Raw genomic sequence first — 18,224 nt, forward strand, 5'->3', positions numbered from 1 at the left:
CTGGGATGTAGAATGTCGTCCAGAGGGAAATGATCAATTCAAAGTCTAGAAGAGCACAGGTTATCTATGTCTTTTCAACAACTTTGAAGTAGCCATGGCAACAATTCCATTAAGACTTGTTTTTTTCGGCAATTAAAGCTCTGGGTTTTTGATTTAAAAATTTTTTGCCACCAAGTCTTTTAAAAGCTTGTGTTTTGAAAACAGTTGCCTCTAAATTTTCACTTCAATATTTTTTTTTTATGGTCTCTAATTAAATCAAGGTCTGCTCGGAACCCATATTCCTTTTAGACATTTTTTGTTGTCAACAAGATGTACTGAAATGTCTGATTTTTACAAAAATACAGTTTGTTTAGAAAATGTAAATTATCCCCAGGAGCAAGTAAATCTTTTCTTAGACCAACCTCTAAGAAAGCAATGCCTGTAAAAGGGTTGGCAGAACATTAGTCCGTAGGGACTTGAGAAATGGAGGGTTGCCGGTTCAAGTCCAGCCACATTATGGACTGGTAGCTGATGAGTGCCCATCGCTCCACTGTCTCTCTTCACATTTGTATGTCTATAGGCCGTAATTGTTGTGTCGGCCAATATGTGAACAAAGAATTTCCTCAACTGATTGTTTTATAAAGTTGTATCTTCTTATTATTGTAAGTCTTGGATCCTAATGCCTCCCTATGATTACATTTGAATTTAGTGGGACCTGATCGGTGGTCCTGGTGCTGTCGGCTCTTTCTGTGGGCATCATTGTGTGCTTACTGTAATTGCTGGTGCCTTTAATTTTTAAATGAAAAATATAAGTAGAATTTACCAACAAACATCGTATAAGTCATCACTTAAGGAATTGTTCCTTCCACAACAACAACAAAGTTTTCTTTTGTTTGTCTTTGCAATTTAATGTGGAGGTTTTCAAGTCTGCGTCACGTAATTCTCAGCTCGAAGGAGGCATCCACTGTAATAACAGAAAATGGCAGAGCACAGGCAGAGAGGAAGATCACAAGAAGATTATGGCCATTTGAGAAATGGTATGACCATAAAGTCTTCCAGGTGCTGGTACTGTAACTGATCATTAAACCGAACCAAGGCTGTGTCTTGCTGTTACCCAAACCACAGAGCAGTCCTTCCTGTCAATTCTTGACAATTCACCCAGCTCTTATATTCATTTACGATATGACGGGGCTCCTTTTCGCAGCCTTGTGAAAGCCATTTTCAGAATAGGTTGTTGACATCAAATTCTGATACCCAAGAATCGTTCTAGCCCAGCTGCTAAATGATCCCGTTGTTTCCCTGTTCACCAATATCTGACTCACAGAGCACAACGCAACAGTCATGCAGCCATGTCATATTAGACTATTCAACACTGCATGTTTGAAAATTAGCTTGATGCATTTTTTAAAACTTGAAATAATGCTGTCTATTGTGGAACTTTACACATGAGATTGTTGAAAATAATCTAACACACAAACACTAATATTTGAATCTGATAATCTACATATATTGCATTTATTTCTGCATTCAATACTGATTGTTACTCAGCAAATTTGTTTTTACTATTTCCTATGTTAAGCTAATCAGTTTCAACTTTAGGGCTAGTGCGACCCTACAATGGCAAAGTGGGTCATCACTCTATTGCATTGTTGCTCTAATGCATTTTCTAGAAGAAAAACATTTCCTTATTTCTTTCTATGTTTTTAATTGAGGCAGCATTTTGGCTTTGCAGAGCAGAATATATTTTATGTCTTTACATTAAACTTCTCAGCGCTCGTCTCATTTGCCTTTATTTTGCTTTGTAGTCTGTTGAAATGAAGACAACCATTTACAAATCCTTAAAACCATCAGAGCACAAGACGAGTGTCATCATAAGAAGCTGTTCTTATTTTATGTTACATAAAATTATTCACAAAATCTATGCACGTTTTATATTAGAATGTTTCAAATGACATAGTTTTCCTTGAGAGCTGAACCGTAGATTCCGGAATGAGGGTGGCCTACTTTCAACTGACTGTCAGCCAGCTGAGCAGCAAGTTAGCCAGCAAGCGCAGTGTCCTTTCTTTAAACTCATCACTGACTTGTGGCAACAATGACCTGAGCCGTTACCTCCACCTGTCCTTAAAGTCATATACCTTTTTCATCCTGTGGGAAATAATACACTGTCCTGACAGAGCCTGCTGACTTTGCTTATAGTTGACCTGCCGGCAGTATAAAAGTACATCCAACACACTGTAGGATGCTAAATAGATCAGTCGTCATTTGGATGTATAAATATGTATAATGAATACAAAAGTTTATCATTAAATATTACAAGTCTACTCGTCTACCGTTCTCACTCGGTGTGTATTTTTATAATATGAATCTTTTTCTTGTTTCTTTTTTGGTAGATATCACAATATACATTCCCTCATTCGATGGCACGTCGTATTTGGAGCTACACCCGCTTGCATCCTTTCTGCGGCCTTCTGATGCCAGTAATAATCGACCTACTGCTTCTGAGGATGCTTCTGTTATTCTGTACCTGACAGTGAAAACAAGATCAACTCAGGGCACCATCCTCTACAGTGAGTACTTTCAGTTTTATCATGGTGTATATACATAATTGGAAGCAGCACAGCAAGTAAAGATACATTTTGAAGAACATACACATCCATAGTTTTACGCCAGTTATTATAACTCGGCCGAATAATCGTATACTAACTTCAAGACTTTTAGAATTACAGATACTCGTAAACTTACGACTGTATTTGGTTGAGAGGGACTGGCCGTAAGTCGGTTTATGTTAAATTACCGTCAGTACAGTATATTACGCTGTAGTGTAGCTGTAGTTGTATCACAGCGAGACCGTGGGATGCTGCCAGGAGCGGGGGCAGGAACTATCGTACGCTCATCTGGGCAACACACTTGATTCGCTCGCTCACTTTCCGCCAGACGTATGTCGTAATCACGCATGGGGTCACCAGACATACCAGTCGTGGTAGCGGTCGTAAAGTCGATCAACCATAAGTCAACGAGTATCTGTATCTCAGCACATTCCCCTCTGAAAACCACGCTGAGCTGATTTTACAATGAAAGGCAATTTTCTGACTAGAAACTTTTATCAATGCCGATGTACTTCACTCTGGTTATTGCTCTCAAACGTAATGATACATCGTGCTGTGCTGAGGTAATTGCCATCCTTCCATCCATGCATCTTCAACCGCTTATCCGGGGTCGGGTTGCGGGGGCAGCAGCTTTAGAGGCAATTGCCTCTTATAAATATGATCCTGTTTTTGGGGCCTGGAAATAGTCATGTATAGCAGCAATCATTGTTGTATTGAAAAGGCAGGAAATAAGACAATTGACGACTGAAATAAATGTTAATCAACTGTAATGAACAGAATTATTTCTTTGGAGATGACTGATTAAAACAGCAGCATGCAGTGTGAAGCATGTGGCCCTGTAGTGAAGGGAAACAGGTAGCCTTGCCTTTGTAGACTGCTGTGTTGTGCTTTTGTTTTATATGATACAAGCGATAACCTAAAAGTGAACAAAGAGACACTCATAAGAAGACGGGAGCTGACCAGTCACATGGGGAGCTGGGATTGAACTGACCCTTTGCCTCTCTACAGTGTCCCTCTTCCTCCTGCTGTTTCCCTTTGTTCCCACACCTGCTCAGACACATACACACAGTATTTTATCATGGATTTGGATAGGTAGGCCTGCCGACCACTGGAGTAGACCCTTGAAACAATAGAGCATTGTTTTAAGAAGGAAAGGAGCCAATACATTTGTTGTCATTTTTAGGGCTGAGCCACCAGAGGTTTATTCCTATTTTCCAGTTTTGTGTTTGCTCTATATTATTAAAGAACAGTCTCATATAGTGACCACATTTGGGGTGAAGTTATTGCATGAAAGCCTTGAGCTGGTCTTCAAATGACAATCCAACAATATATCTCCATGGACTGGAAATGCAGCTCTTCAGCCTTGAATGTGCAGCCGCATTGATGTGAACCTACTGCCGTTTCTACGTGACACCACAGTGCCTCAGGTAAACGTCCTGCAGCGCTGTTGCCACCGCGTGTTGTGTGGTGATTTATGATTTATTTTGCACTGACCAGAAACAGACATCACATTCATCTTGCTTATGCACTGCAACCAAGTTCAGCCCCTTGTCCGTGACACTGTCTGCAAGTTCATGGCCTCATATTAACATTTTAAGACCTTTTAAATATTCAGATACACCATAGTATTCACCCACAATTTTAAATTCTGATTTTCTAGCACAGAGAACTATAATATATATATATATATATATAAAGTTGTTTCAAGGAGGCCCTTGTACTAGGGGGTAAACGGAATTTCGTTGTGTGTTTGCAGTGTAAAAAGTGTTAAACATATAATGACAATAAAATAATCGTAATTTATTTTATTTGTTTTTAAATCGTAATCTCTCTTTATTAATCTTAATCTTAATTTTGGGAACAGTTTCTTTTATCTAGGAACATTTCCCTGCCTTACAGTGAACCATCTATTTGGTGTCAGGGGAATTGAGTTGAAGGAAAGCTCCAGAGAACAAACAGACAAAATGAATTAGAAGATGACCAAAAGACATGCACTGAGAATAGGTGAATCTCTTCGCTAGACTTGCTCCTTATTTTCCCTTTTTACACCCATTCCTGAATCGAACATGGGAATCTCCCCCTGGTCCTCAATTGTCAGCTTTACAAGAGAAATATGTGAAGGTGGAGTGTGTGAGGAAGGGAGAGCAGGTGACAGGCACTGACAAAGGGATGAACACTCAGTTAGGCTCAGTGCGGAGTAACAGGGCCATGGGGACAGTAGAGAGCAACACTGAAGAAAGGTAGAAAAAAATCAAGGACAGGGTAACATTGACATCTGTAGTTAGTATTTGTCAGCAAATGAGTAATGGCAGCAAGAGAAACAACTGAAAAGGAGAGTTATTGTTGCAGAAGGAAGCTGAGTCTGCTGTGTTCATTTACTCCAGACAGTCTATGCTGAATCTGTAGTTTGACAGTTATGTACCATGCATAATTAGATTTCTACTTGTCCACATAAAACTGTGTGTTTAATGTGTTTTGTTTGTATTTTTTGGAAAATGAAGATATTTTTGAAGACTAAATTTATTTCAAGTCTAAAAAGAAACATATGTATAGTTTTCTCAGAAGTTAAACTAAAATCTCCATGAATGATGGGTTCATTTAATGGTTATCCTGGGTTCACAGCAGTTCAGAACATCCTTACACTTTTTATTCCACTCTCCCTCCAGGTTTCAGAGTAACTTCATTTATCATTATCAGCATGTAGAAACGCAGACTTAAAAGTCATATTAATTCTACTGAAAATAAGAATCGAATTTAAAAAAATAAGAAAAAGTAGCCTTTTGCTTGTTTGTTCCCTGAAATCACAATTCTAGGGTCACCTTTTGTTAGCCTCCTTTTATCACAGTTAAAATTTTACAAATAGTCATATTTTTTTATATCTAAAAAAATATTGCTGTGCTTGTGTAGCTTTCAGGTTTCTGTGTTTTACTTTTTGAGATGAAATTGTGTTTTTTATTCTCTACATTTTAACATGAATACCATTGCTTTATACTTACAAAATGGGTGTGTTAGTTTCCAATTATTTATATTCTGCTTCATTAAGTCCATCCCAATATCAAGGCTTATTTAAACCAAAGCCTGGCAAGCTAAGTTTTACATTACATTCATTCCCAGTGATTCTTGGCAGTAGTATCATAGTTATTTTTTCATTTTAATTGTCTAGATTCTAGACAATTAAAATGAAAAAATAACTATATGATACTAAATCAAATCTATGCTCAAGCAGCTGCACTTCCACTTCTGCAAGGTGCGCTTGATGGAGATTTTCAGTGACCTCTTCTGTTGCCATCACAAGAGACATATCTACCTTCCAAATAAATTATTTAAGTATGAAATATTTTGCCTTCATAGAAAGAAGTACATGAATCCAAAGATGTGATTGCATCTATAAGCAACAATGCAAATATTGAAATGTAAAAGCACAAATAGGCACCCAAAAAAAGGTATCTCATCAGTTTCTCATTCTTTGTGGTCCTCACACATGTCGGAGTAAACCGAAATATATTCTCTCGAACAGCTCTCCTGAGCCTCTGATGATTATCACAAGTACTGCCTCAGGACATTCAAGCAAGGATTTATACACCTTATTGGGTACACCTGTACAGCCTAATGCATTCTACTGCAAATGTTCTGCTGTGAAAACAAATTTAATTCTGCCTATGAACATCATTATGAACGTTTTGTGTGCTTGCTTTTGAGAAAATCAGAGAGGCTTTAATTCAGTTATATGCATTCATGCATTCATGCATATAACTCACACGACGGCCCACAGTGCGCTTTGTGGTTGATTATCTTTGCTTTTATAGGCAGCATCAAGGACACTGTTGTCCTATTGAAGGTTCTTCTGCATCTGATTTGAGATATAACAGATATCTGTCCTTGCCCAAAAGTTTTCTTCAGTGAGTGCACATGTCCGGCAAACCCGTGCAGGCAGAAGTATCCAGCATCAAGCTTTTCTGTCTTCATGCTGTACTGATAGTGGTTATTGTCAGGGGCGGATTGAGAGTTGGCAACAGTGTGCTTAAGCACATCTCATTTCAAAACCAATACGCCCATGGGTGCATGGATGAGTGCAAGTACACTTCTAAATTTCTAGCCCTGGAGAAGGGATGTCATGAAATCTACAAGTAATTTTTAATTTAATTTTGATAATTTATTTATTTCATTAAATACAAAAGAGAGTCTTTGTTCACATTTTTCTTATCATTCCAGCTCACGAGGAGAATGTTGGCCACCAGTTCCTTCATGTGTTTCTTCAAGACGGCAGCCCTGTTGCTAAACTTGGGTGTGCTGACAGTCAAAGTTTGAATGCAGCTGTTGTCGAGAAGATCAATAACAACAGATGGGTGAAGCTCACAATACGGTATGTATTACATGTTGTTAAAGTGGGATTGGGAATATTAATTTTGATATGGAAAGACATTTGTTGGTTGTGTGTAAAGTTTCAAGTTGCTGAATATATTTACTAAAAAACAGTTTCCGGGGTCTGCGCCTCCGAGCTGTTGTGATGTTATCCAGCTGACTTGATGGATTTGTTGACACACACTTTTAAACCCCAAACCACTTATGAATTCAAGACTATTGCTTTTCCTGAAAGGTGGCAGATGGTTGTTACATTGATGCATTTTGTCATGACATGTTGCCCTTTATATTTATGCAGAGTGCCTCTCATGGGCAGAGATGTGTGTGTGTGTGTGTGTGAACGATTACTGGCTAATAGAATAATCTAGCTTTGAGACAGAAGTAGTAAATGTTTTGTCTCAGGATTTACAGTTTACAGTGGACACATTTCATCGTAGTATCTCACTCGGAGTCAAATGGGCACATTTTAGATAGGTACTAATGCAATAGTCAAATATAATCACATTCCCTTCTGCCAATTGCTCAAATTTGTCAGTAAATCTGGTCACTGCTCCCACAACAACAGCTTTGCACCAAAAGATACGGGGGCTCGTGGATTTACAACCTATGCGATCCGCGACTATTTGGCTTTTCGACCGCAGTCGTCTCTTGTTTTTTTATCTGTTTATGATGTGTTTTTACGACATACAGAAGTACTCGGATGAGAGGTGAAACATCCTCAATCAAAATTAAACAAGTCCAGTTCATTTTTGCTTTTTGCTTTTCGTAATGATATTCTAATCCACATAGGTGTGATCACAGTGCTTCACCGTGCCAGCTGAACTTCTCTCTCTGCAGTGCACACAGCTAGGGCACCTTGGAGCACAGTGAGTCAGAGGCACAAATGAGAGGCACTGCTTCTGAGCTTTTATTTATATGCAAATGAGCACATGACATCATCTAGCCGTGAGTAAACAGCAAATACCTACATTCCTTCCACAATAGTTGGAAGCTGCTGCAACTCACTGCCATCATGCAGTGCAAAGCAACGGCTGTATTTAACAGGAAATAATCTGATCTCCAACCCGGGAAAAATCCAAAAGTCCTGATGTCACAGTAGCGTGTACTCATCTCCCCCTTTGATTCTCTCACATACACGCTTTTATTTTCAACCCACCAGTATTATTGTCGTCTCGAGCAGCGTTCAGATGACTCACGGAAGAGGGGGAAAGGAAACATTGCCTTTTATTTTCATACAAATATAACTTCACCACTTTGACGTGCTCATGCTATACGCATAGCCGGCTGCCTTTTCCAATGGCACAGCGTTGTTGACATGTAGGTGTGATACGACATCTCCGTTAAGCAAACAGCATCACACTGTGGAAAAATGGCACTTCACTTTCTTTGTTTATCCATTCTGGGCTTTTATGCACAGTAGTTTTTGTTATGACATAATTGCTGCCACTAGTAGTTACAATAATGCGCACAAAACACATTAAACAATGCAGAGGGTTTATTTAAATGGCATTAATAGCCCTCTTGGGGGTGATCTACGCATCTGTTTCTGCTGTTTTGACCGTGCTTTTTTCACATTCCAACATCAACACAATCTGGGCAGTAAAAGTCAATGAATTTAAAAGAATGTATCGATTCCAAACCTCAGCATTTAATGCTGTGAAAGACTTCCAGAGTCTCTTGATCCAGCACTTTTTACTGTTCCCTCAGAGCCACAGAAAACAGTTAGTCTCACACCACTTGATTTTGCAACAAACGGATGACAGACACCGAATATTTAATTTAGAATTCAGCAGCCAGATCTAACAATAAACATAATTGAATGTATCACATTTCCACTGGTAGAGCAGCTTTTGCAGAGAGAGTTTGCACCAAAATGATCAAAACAGACCAAATGGGAGGCAGCATACCAGAAACATCGTGGGTCCACCTTCCCTGAAGATGAGTAGTGCGGTATTTTGACTTTACAATGTCTTAATTTGAAGGTTCAGCTTAACGTTTGGATGCTCAATCAATAGCTATTCACATTTTTCCGAATGTAATGGTGTGACAGTGAAAGAGTGACAAACAGGTCCCTCAATCCAAACACTGCAACCTTGAAAGGTTTTGTAGTCAATAAAATGATCTCTTTTTACAATTAAATCTGCAACCCTTTTGTTGCACTGCAATTTTGACTATAGACTGGCAAGGCAAAAGACCATTACTGAAACATACTGTGCTGCCACACTTTCAGAAGGGGATTGTGCAGAGGGGGGGGCTCTGTCATTTTTCATTTAGAGAGGACACATTTGTTGTTGGCTTGCTATTCTAATGCCAGTAGGTTTTCCTTTGGGTGTTTTTGAGGCAAGACTGATTAAATTTTGAGGTGAGTACATTATTGCTTAAATCCTTCTATGCATGGTATTTATTGTTTGGAGTAATTTTCCTTCACTCACAGTCAAAGATTAATGAGGATGACACACACAGTGTTTCTGCACATCACATTATTTGTGTCTCAGGTGAACTCCCCGGCAGATAGAAGTATATAGATTTATGGCACTTTAGTGGATAGTATCAAGCATGGTTCAGACTTACTGGGGTTGTTCTTTGTTGTGACAGATGTTTCCTGTGTTCTCCGGGATTTTGGTGTTCATGCTGCTCTGTATAGACTGGCATGTGGTTTCGATCTAACATTCCCCAGATCTTTGTCATCTTTCCAGTTCATTATGCAGTATATATATGCTTGGATACAGTAGCTGTCTGGGAATGTGATGAAAACATGTAGCTATTCAGTCCTGTATTATATGATACAATACAATGTCTTGTCCTGTGTGTGCTTGCAGTGCATTTTCTGAATGTTGTATTTATCTTGCAGTTCATTCATCTCCCTCACCAACTGTACAATTTCCTTATTTGCTGACTGGGTTGGCAATTACCCATCTTTTTGTAATTTACTTCAATTTGCTAACCTATGCATATGCACACATTCAATACATCCAGTTCGTTTCCTGCTCAGGAACCCATCCACCTGTGGAGCAGAGCAGGTGGGCCTCAAATTAATGCTGCCATTATTGGATCGCTGTCCTGTCTAGTATAGGAAAAACTGCTTAATATATATACCGTATTTTTTGGATTATACGTCGCTCCGGATTGTAGGTCGCACCAGCCAAAAAATGCATAATTAAGAAGAAAAAAACATATATAGGTCGCACTGGAGGATAAGTCGCATTTTTGGGGAAAATTTATTTGATAAAATCCAACACCAAACAACATATAGCACAAAGAACATGCTAACAAGTTTACCAAAATATCAGGTTTTACTCCGAATCACGAAATCCAAGGAAATCTTCATCCTCGGTGTCACTTTTGAACAACTCCCCCAACTCGGCAGGTAGACAAGACGCCGCTTCCTCTTCTACGTCGCTTACATCAGACTCGTCGTCAGTTGCAGTTCCAATTATTCCAGCCTTTCTGAATCCCGACAGGATGGTTACGGTTGTCACTGAAGCCCATGCTTTGTCGATCCATTCAATGACTTCCAGGAAAGTTGCATGGCGCATTCTCCCGGTTGCCGTGAAGCTGTGCTCTCCATCCGTCATCCACTGCTCCCACAGGTTACGCAAAACTGACTTAAAGCTCCTATTCACGGAGATATCAAGTGGCTGGAGTATTTTGGTTAAGCCTCCAGGGATGATGGCAGGTATGGAGTTGAAAACTTTTAATTTATTTTTTAACTGTGGTGTGATGTGCGCTCTCATGCTATCCATCACAAGCAGAGCTTTGCGTGCTCTAAAGAAGCCATCCGGTCGCTTATTGTAGCACTTTGTAAGCCACAAGTTCATCATTTCTTGATCAATCCACCCTTTCTCGTTCACGGCGACTTCAACTGAGGAGGATTGGATTTTTGGCATGGTTTTTCGTTTGAAAATGACCATCAGTGGCAGTTTTGATCCGTCTCCACAACATGCCAGCACCACTGTGAAGTGTGATCTCTCATGACCAGTTGTAACGATATTCACACTTTTTTGCCCTTTCTCTGCAACACTTCGGCCCATGGGGATGTCAAAAGTGAGGGGGACCTCGTCCATGTTAATAATATGATCCGGTGTCACGTTGTGATCACTTACATGCTTTTCAATGAACGCGCGGAAACTGTCAACCTTGGCTTGGAAGTCCGCTGGCAGTTTTTGGGACAGTGTCGTCCTTGCTCTGATAGAGAGGCGTTTGTGTTGCATGAAGCGGTAACACCAAGAAGGTCCTCCCGCAAAGCCGTTTATATTCACCTCCTTGGCAACCACCTGGGCGCGGAGACGCAACTGCACCGTTGACAAACCTCTCCCAGCAGCACGTTGTTCAAGCACCCATGCGTGAACTCGTTCCTCCAACTGCGGCCACCTAGCTTGTCGCCCGCGATTAGCTTTCTTTGTTTTCTTCATTTCAGTAAGCGTAACCTCCGCTTTTCGCCAGTCCCTTACAAGTTTTTCGCTCACTCCAAACTTTCTTTCTGCTGCTCGATTGCCGTTTTCGGCTCCATATTTCACTATCTGAAGCTTGTAAGCCGCGGAATATGACTTTCTTTTCGGCGACATTTTCATTCAGCCCTTCTAATTTGTGTTTTTAGATAACAGGTGTGACAGATAACTCTGAACCTCCAGAAACCGCGACAGATTCTGACGGGTCACAGAGTTCCCTGTAACACCTGTTATAGAAATGTGTAGGCTACTGTCTCTGCGCTCGCAGATTTTGTAAAAAAAAGCATATATAAGTCGCTCCGATTTATAAGTCGCACCCCCGACCAAACTATGAAAAAAACCGTGACTTATAATCCGGAAAATACGGTATATATAATGTTTTTAAAACATAAAAGTGCGTATGAAAATTTCCCTTAAAAGAAAACTACTGAAAGAAGAATTAACATTTCAAAATCGGAACAAATTTGAGATCCGGTGTATTAGTTTATTTTTATTTTTATGTTTTATTAATATCACAGAAACCTATGAAATTACTCACCATCATCATATCATCCTATAAGAAAACATTGGTCAACTCTGCGTTTTATAGGTTATATGCAACTCAAAATTAAAGTAGTCACTTTATAATTTGGAAAAACAATTAGGAAGCAGTCATTGATTTTTTTTTTACGAAAAAGTGGACGGATCCCATCTTTAGTGCCATCCAGTTTGGAGGGAACTACCCCCCCCTCGCCCTGGGCTCTAATCACTTGAATAACGGGGAGGCATAAATACATTTTGGAAACGTGCCAGGTACGTGGGGGAAGAGTGAGGTGATAGTATTAAATTGCTTGTTTTTGAATCCACATCTCTGAACCAAATCTGGGCACAATCTGGGTTAGTGTGTGTTTATCAGTCACACAAGCATTGTCCATTGTATCGACAAGGACAAAGTAGACAAGCAGCCACCATGCCTGCTCACTGGGATCGTCTTTTTTGTTATGCCGCTATGTCAAGAGGCTTGCTTTGCCTCGTCTAATTGTACTGAGGGAGATAAAATGATGGAACACAGGCCACCCAAATTAATTGAGGCTTGCCAGTCACAACACAAATTATGCAGCAAATACTGCAGTGCTGCGTGTGAGAAAGTCACTGCACCAGAGCCAGATCAGGCATTACAGTCAACGTAGGTGGAGATTACGGTCGGACACAGGTCTTTTTGCACTCGAGTAAAACAACAACCAACACATCCCTCCTGGGCTCTTGTGCTGGTGGTGTGGAGTGTGATTACACAATAAAAAATGTTGTAAACACATGGAGGTTTATTGTCTCTCCCAGGTCAAATGTAATGCCCAACTCTGAAGCCTTTTTATGAAGGAAAAAAAAAAGCAATATCACGGTAAAAGGAGGTGCTTATATTTCAAACATATTATGTATGACTATGACCTATTTACCTTCTGACTGTACACACTACTGAGCTTTGGTTGAACAACTAATAGACTCTAACTGCTAACTTGCTTTTTGAAAGAATCTGAGATCTGATATGAATAATAACCCATTTTTTTTAAAGAATCAATCAATTCTGTCAGCCAGTGGAAACTGTTGCAATGGAAACAGTGCAAATGCTTGATGTTTTACTCTCATCTGTTGTCAGTAGCCTCAGATGTTTTATGCAATAGTAATATTTTAATGATGATCCTCTCTCATTATTCATTTTCTGCAAGGGACTGTGAAGGAAGTGCCTTCAAGTAGCATTGTAAAGACAAACACCTTACCGTCACGTTTAACAAATGCCTCTGTGTAGAGGTGCCGTGCTGAAAATATTTGCCAGGTCCCCTAACATTGCAGGTAATATTTCAGTGGGTATCCTCTGGAAAGTTGCAGTGATGCAGTAGCACGGAATTAGTCTCACACACAATGCATGAGCAAAATGAGAATGTTAGAAATGACAAATCGCAAGTGATTAGCGCATTAGCCAGATGAAGAAATGCATAAGTGATGATGAAGTAAGTTGAAATGCTCACATATTGTGGTTTTGGGTGCTTGGGGAAAATCAAATATTCATAAATTTTTGTTTGTTTACCTCGAGTTGGGAATGTGCTGGCGTTGGTCCTGTGAGACCCAACATTGAATGGTGCGCAGGGAGCAATACGAAATTACACAGTGCTTCATCTCAGCATTAGACAAGCCACGGCCTATTTTTCTTCTGATTCTCTCATATGTTTGTTTGTGTAATGAAACCCACTGCGGTTTGTCGTTTGCATGACTTGTGTGTGTGTGTGTGTTGTGGTGATGATGATGTGGGACTGTGGGGCATATTCATCCCCATCTAGCGAGTAGACAGAGTAAAGTAGCCATCGACATCTTCATAAATAGTCATTTTTGCCTGAGAGAAAGACCAATGTAAATGAACCCGGCGGAGCATTCAAACAGCTCACGAGAGTTCATCAGGCAACATCATCCTGTTTGCCTAGTGAGCATGAGCTCCGTGTCTCGCAGGGAGCAACATTAGCAGCTCAACTGTAGTAAGCACCAAAATAGCTCCAACACACCTTCCACTCAGTTCTTGCTCTGCAAACACTGGGATTGCAATATTGCAATAATTTCATTTCATTTGGGATCTTTTTTGTGTTTTAAAATAATGTGGCAATTTCATTTTTCAGAAATCACCATTTACATTACAATATGACATTAACTTCAGAATCAGAGTAGGCTCCATTTTCTGTGTTGCATTTCACAAACTGACACGAATGTAATTTTACTGTGTGTGTGTGTGTGTGTGGGTGTGTGTGTAGGTGTATGTGTAAGTGTACTTATTTGGTGCCTTTCTAGTCTGATTGACCAATCAAAGTGCATTACAACACACGTTAGCATTTACCATTTCACACAAGGGTTTCTACAATGGACCATGCGTGGTGCCACTTGCTGTTGGAGCAGTCACAAGTAACACACAATCACTCGAACAACAGCCACTGAGCCACATCCACCCTCTGTTTATGTTCACAGCAGCTCACCTGATTTATATGCCCGTAATTTGCCGACCTCATGTTGTTTGCATGTGATTGCCTGAAGGATGTGTCAGATTGGAGTGGGGGGATTAGTCTGATATTCTCCATCTCGCCATTAAAGCACACGTGAGGGTTTGTCATCATCAACGGTTTTGTGGTGGAAAAACAGATGAATGAATGATGCATATTTTGCAAAGATAAAAATTACATGTTTTGCACATTTAGGAGCAAACAATGAGTAAACCAGTGGAAGAAAATTCATCGTGTGGAATACTATCATGGATATGTGCGTGGTTCCGACCCCCTGCATAATATAGGGCCCTACAAAGACACTGGTATATTGCCGGAGTAAAGCTAATGATGAATTGGAGCGAGGGAATCACTTGACTCTCACAAAGCTGGTATATGACACAAATAGACCAGCTACTTAACATTACGGCTGCAACATTAATGACTAGTACAATTATATATAGTAAAGTATTTCCCCAGAGAGACACTGGGGGTCAAATAACAAAATTGTCTTCCTATTCATTACTTCTATAGTGTATATATATTTTGTGCCCTCATTTTTACCGTAAATTAATCTTGAATGACATAATGAGTACTTAGACACATGATCATGTTTGTTGTGTGTGAATTATTATAATTATTATTATTATTATTATTATTACCATATTATTGTTATTGTTGATGTAGATGTGTGCTTGATCATGTAAATTCAACTTGTCTAGATTAATTCATGTATTTGGAAGTATTCCTGTGTTTATTCATGTCTACCAAGGTACAACAACTTGAGCAATATCACTGCAGTGCAGTGCAGAAGCCTATTTCTGGGTGCATTGTTTCTATCCAACAATGGAAGCCATTCTCTGTCTCTATTTATTTTGTGTCTCCTGGGTTTGGGGTGTTAGTGGTGGATGCACCATTGCTTCCATCCCAATCGACAAGTGAATAAAGCCTCTCAGAAAATAGTGTGAAATCTATAAGAAGTCATACATTGTCGGTTTATAGAACCCATTTACCGGCCACATTGGCAGCTTCACCTCTCTTCACTACCGCTGTCTCTATCAGGATGTTTTTCCGACTTTGCTGGATTTGTTGCGAGCATCAGATACGGCATCATTTTCTACTGACACTGGTCTCTCTCTGTTCTCTCTGTGCAGATACAATCTCCCTGTTGGCAAACACGGAGGGTCATGTATGATTGAAATAAGTGCTGATAATGGCACAGCTCGGCGTCTCGAGGAGAACGTGTCACACCCCGTGTCAGAGGTAAACGGACCTGCAAGCCACATCAACCCTTAGTAAAACCCATGTACTTGAATTAGCATTTTCTAACCCGTGATCATGCTGTTTGAATCTCATTGTCTTCAGAGATATTAAAATGTGAGCTAAAACAGTAGAACATTTTGACATGCATGACTTCTCGACATTAAGCTATTTGCTTCTCCATTCATGAGTGTCAATACTTTTAAAAGCATTTTGCAGAATCTAAATGTTTTTCATTAATTCCTGACAGAGGACTCGAGCAGGAATGTGAAGATGCACATATTTAATTGGGCGCCGCCGCAGCGGCTTCACAGATGATGTGCTCAAATACAAGCTGAGCCAGATTCAAGCTTTTTGCTGGATGACCTCGCATTAGTTTTCGGTTTGCTTTGGCAGCCCTGCTGAATTGCTGGCTTGCTTTTTTTTCTTGTTCTTCTCAAAGTGGCCTGAAGATAATTATTTAGTGTTACAATCCAGGGTAGAGAGTCTCTGATATCCTCATTTTGCCAGTTTTATATTGCTTGTTGCCAATTAAAACGTTTCATTAATTAAGACATTGAAATGTATTGTTTTGTTAATGATACCAGCATGAAGTGCATCATTCCTCATCTCCATGAATGGTAAATGACGCTGTTTAAGGTGTTGACTCTGTATGAGATCATGCTGCATGAACGTATGTTTGTCGGCAGAGCTAAACTGCGGATTGCATGCGTTTGCAATTGATTTGTTTGCCTTTAATCACTGGCAGACCTTACGACAGCAGCATTATGAGCAGATTAACCGCATATATCCAAAGACTATATCTTACATGTTGTTTAAATAGCAGCAACGACTCCCGTGAAAAGCGCGGGCACCTGTTACACGATTTGCCAAGGTGCTCGCACTCTGCAAATAATGACCTTAATGGGAAGCGTGTGAGGAGCACTTAAGCAGTTCTCACTTGTTAATCACAGGCTGGTCTTTTCACTCTGCCTCATTAATTTGATTAACAACACCTGTATTTGTTATTAAATTAATAATTTTGTTTTTCACTTTTAAAGACGCGGAGTGGGGCTCAACCTTCCCACAGGCTAGATATGCCCACCACCACCACCCCGACCCCCAATGTGATTTATAGCCTTCTAAATTGAGATGATTAGAGGATGTTTCCTTTTCCTTTTTGCTTCCTTGATAGCCTATCCATTACACATGCATCTTTGCCACATTTAGATGCCATGGTTGCTGCCAGTTACCCTTTGCCAACTTTCATTGCAAACTAATGGATAAGCACAACTTAGATATAGTGAAAGATGTAGCAGAGGAACGAGTCTTGATTGTAGTCAGGGCTCAGATGGGCTGCGAGCTAATTAAATTAAATTACCTACTGCGGGCAAAGCAGAAACTAACACGTGTGGGAATAGAGCAGTAAGAGAAGCTACTGTACTAAGGTACAATGTCAGCTGCACTTTGTTGTCATCTGAAGCTGACAGATTGCAAAGCCTTTTGACCCTCAACCAAAGTCATTTTCATCAAGCCGGCTTTCTTGAAAGCTTTTAGTGCAAATTACTGCGCAAATCGTGTAAAATAACGCCATGATAATTAGATAGAGGCTACAATAGCTGCTGCTGCCTTCACATTTATCTCAAGCATTAGAATACAGTACTCTTAAAGTCGCCCACTTACAGCAGTCATGAATATTACATCAGTGGGTTTTTCAAATGGACTCCCACTGAACATGGTAAACACATTTGAAGGCACACAAAGTCATCCCACATCCGCCTGCATCGTCAGGCAACGCTAACGGCTCGTGGCTTATCGCATCACATGAAACACAGTTGTACTCATGATTGTGTTTGCATCCGAAGCTTCGTTAAGGGCACTTTTAGGGCTCGTAACTTTGCGGTGACATTTTTACTTCTGTGAGATAACCTGACATCAATGTCTTTTCATAGTCTGACAAATATGCTGTAGTTAAAGCCGTCCATGGAACATTTTAAATGATGTCGTCTGTGCCATAGCTCGAGTGTGCATGTTAACAAATGTATTTCCGCTGAACTAAAGAAATTGCTTAAATTAAAGGGGTACTGTGATCTTATAGGAATTGCTATAAGGGATGATTTATACTCTGCATATCCTAACATATTAGAGTGCGGGATCCACTTTGACACTGATTTGGAGTGTTATCTCAACATCTACTGTCACACTGTAATATGGATTTATCCTTATAAATCAATTATCATTATTAAAGTTATCATTAAAGTGCTATTTAGTCTTCATTTTGACTACCGGAGGTCACAAGTAATATAATTGAGCACTAATATGAGATCTCTGCTCTACATTTCCTGTGCAGCTTGTTAAATTGACCATTATGGTACAATAAGCTGCAACCTCACTGAATTTATCTACATTAATTCTCCCCAATTTCCTTATACATTAAGAAGACTTACTTCATTACTTTGGATATTATGACTATTGTACCTTTCTCTCATTGCAGGGTGTGTTTTATTATATAATGTTTCTATATAATTGTTTTCTTACCTGTAAAATTCCGTAATATCTAATAGTGTTAAACCTTCTTGTTGATCTTAATTTAT

General features: G+C 39.7%; 1 protein-coding gene across 1 annotated transcript in view; it reads left to right on the forward strand.

Annotated features, from left to right (window-relative positions):
• Positions 1 to 18,224, forward strand: part of LOC137912900 (protein eyes shut homolog) — a 112,887-nt gene that overhangs the window by 75,666 nt on the left and 18,997 nt on the right. The window contains exons 38-40 of the mRNA XM_068757025.1: positions 2,370 to 2,546; positions 6,798 to 6,948; positions 15,546 to 15,654. Of these exons, the coding sequence (XP_068613126.1) occupies positions 2,370 to 2,546; positions 6,798 to 6,948; positions 15,546 to 15,654 (437 nt within the window). The remainder of the gene's footprint in view (positions 1 to 2,369; positions 2,547 to 6,797; positions 6,949 to 15,545; positions 15,655 to 18,224) is intronic.

The sequence above is a fragment of the Brachionichthys hirsutus genome, unplaced genomic scaffold, assembly GCF_040956055.1.
Source record: "Brachionichthys hirsutus isolate HB-005 unplaced genomic scaffold, CSIRO-AGI_Bhir_v1 contig_797, whole genome shotgun sequence".
NCBI classification, from domain to species: Eukaryota; Metazoa; Chordata; class Actinopteri; order Lophiiformes; family Brachionichthyidae; genus Brachionichthys; species Brachionichthys hirsutus.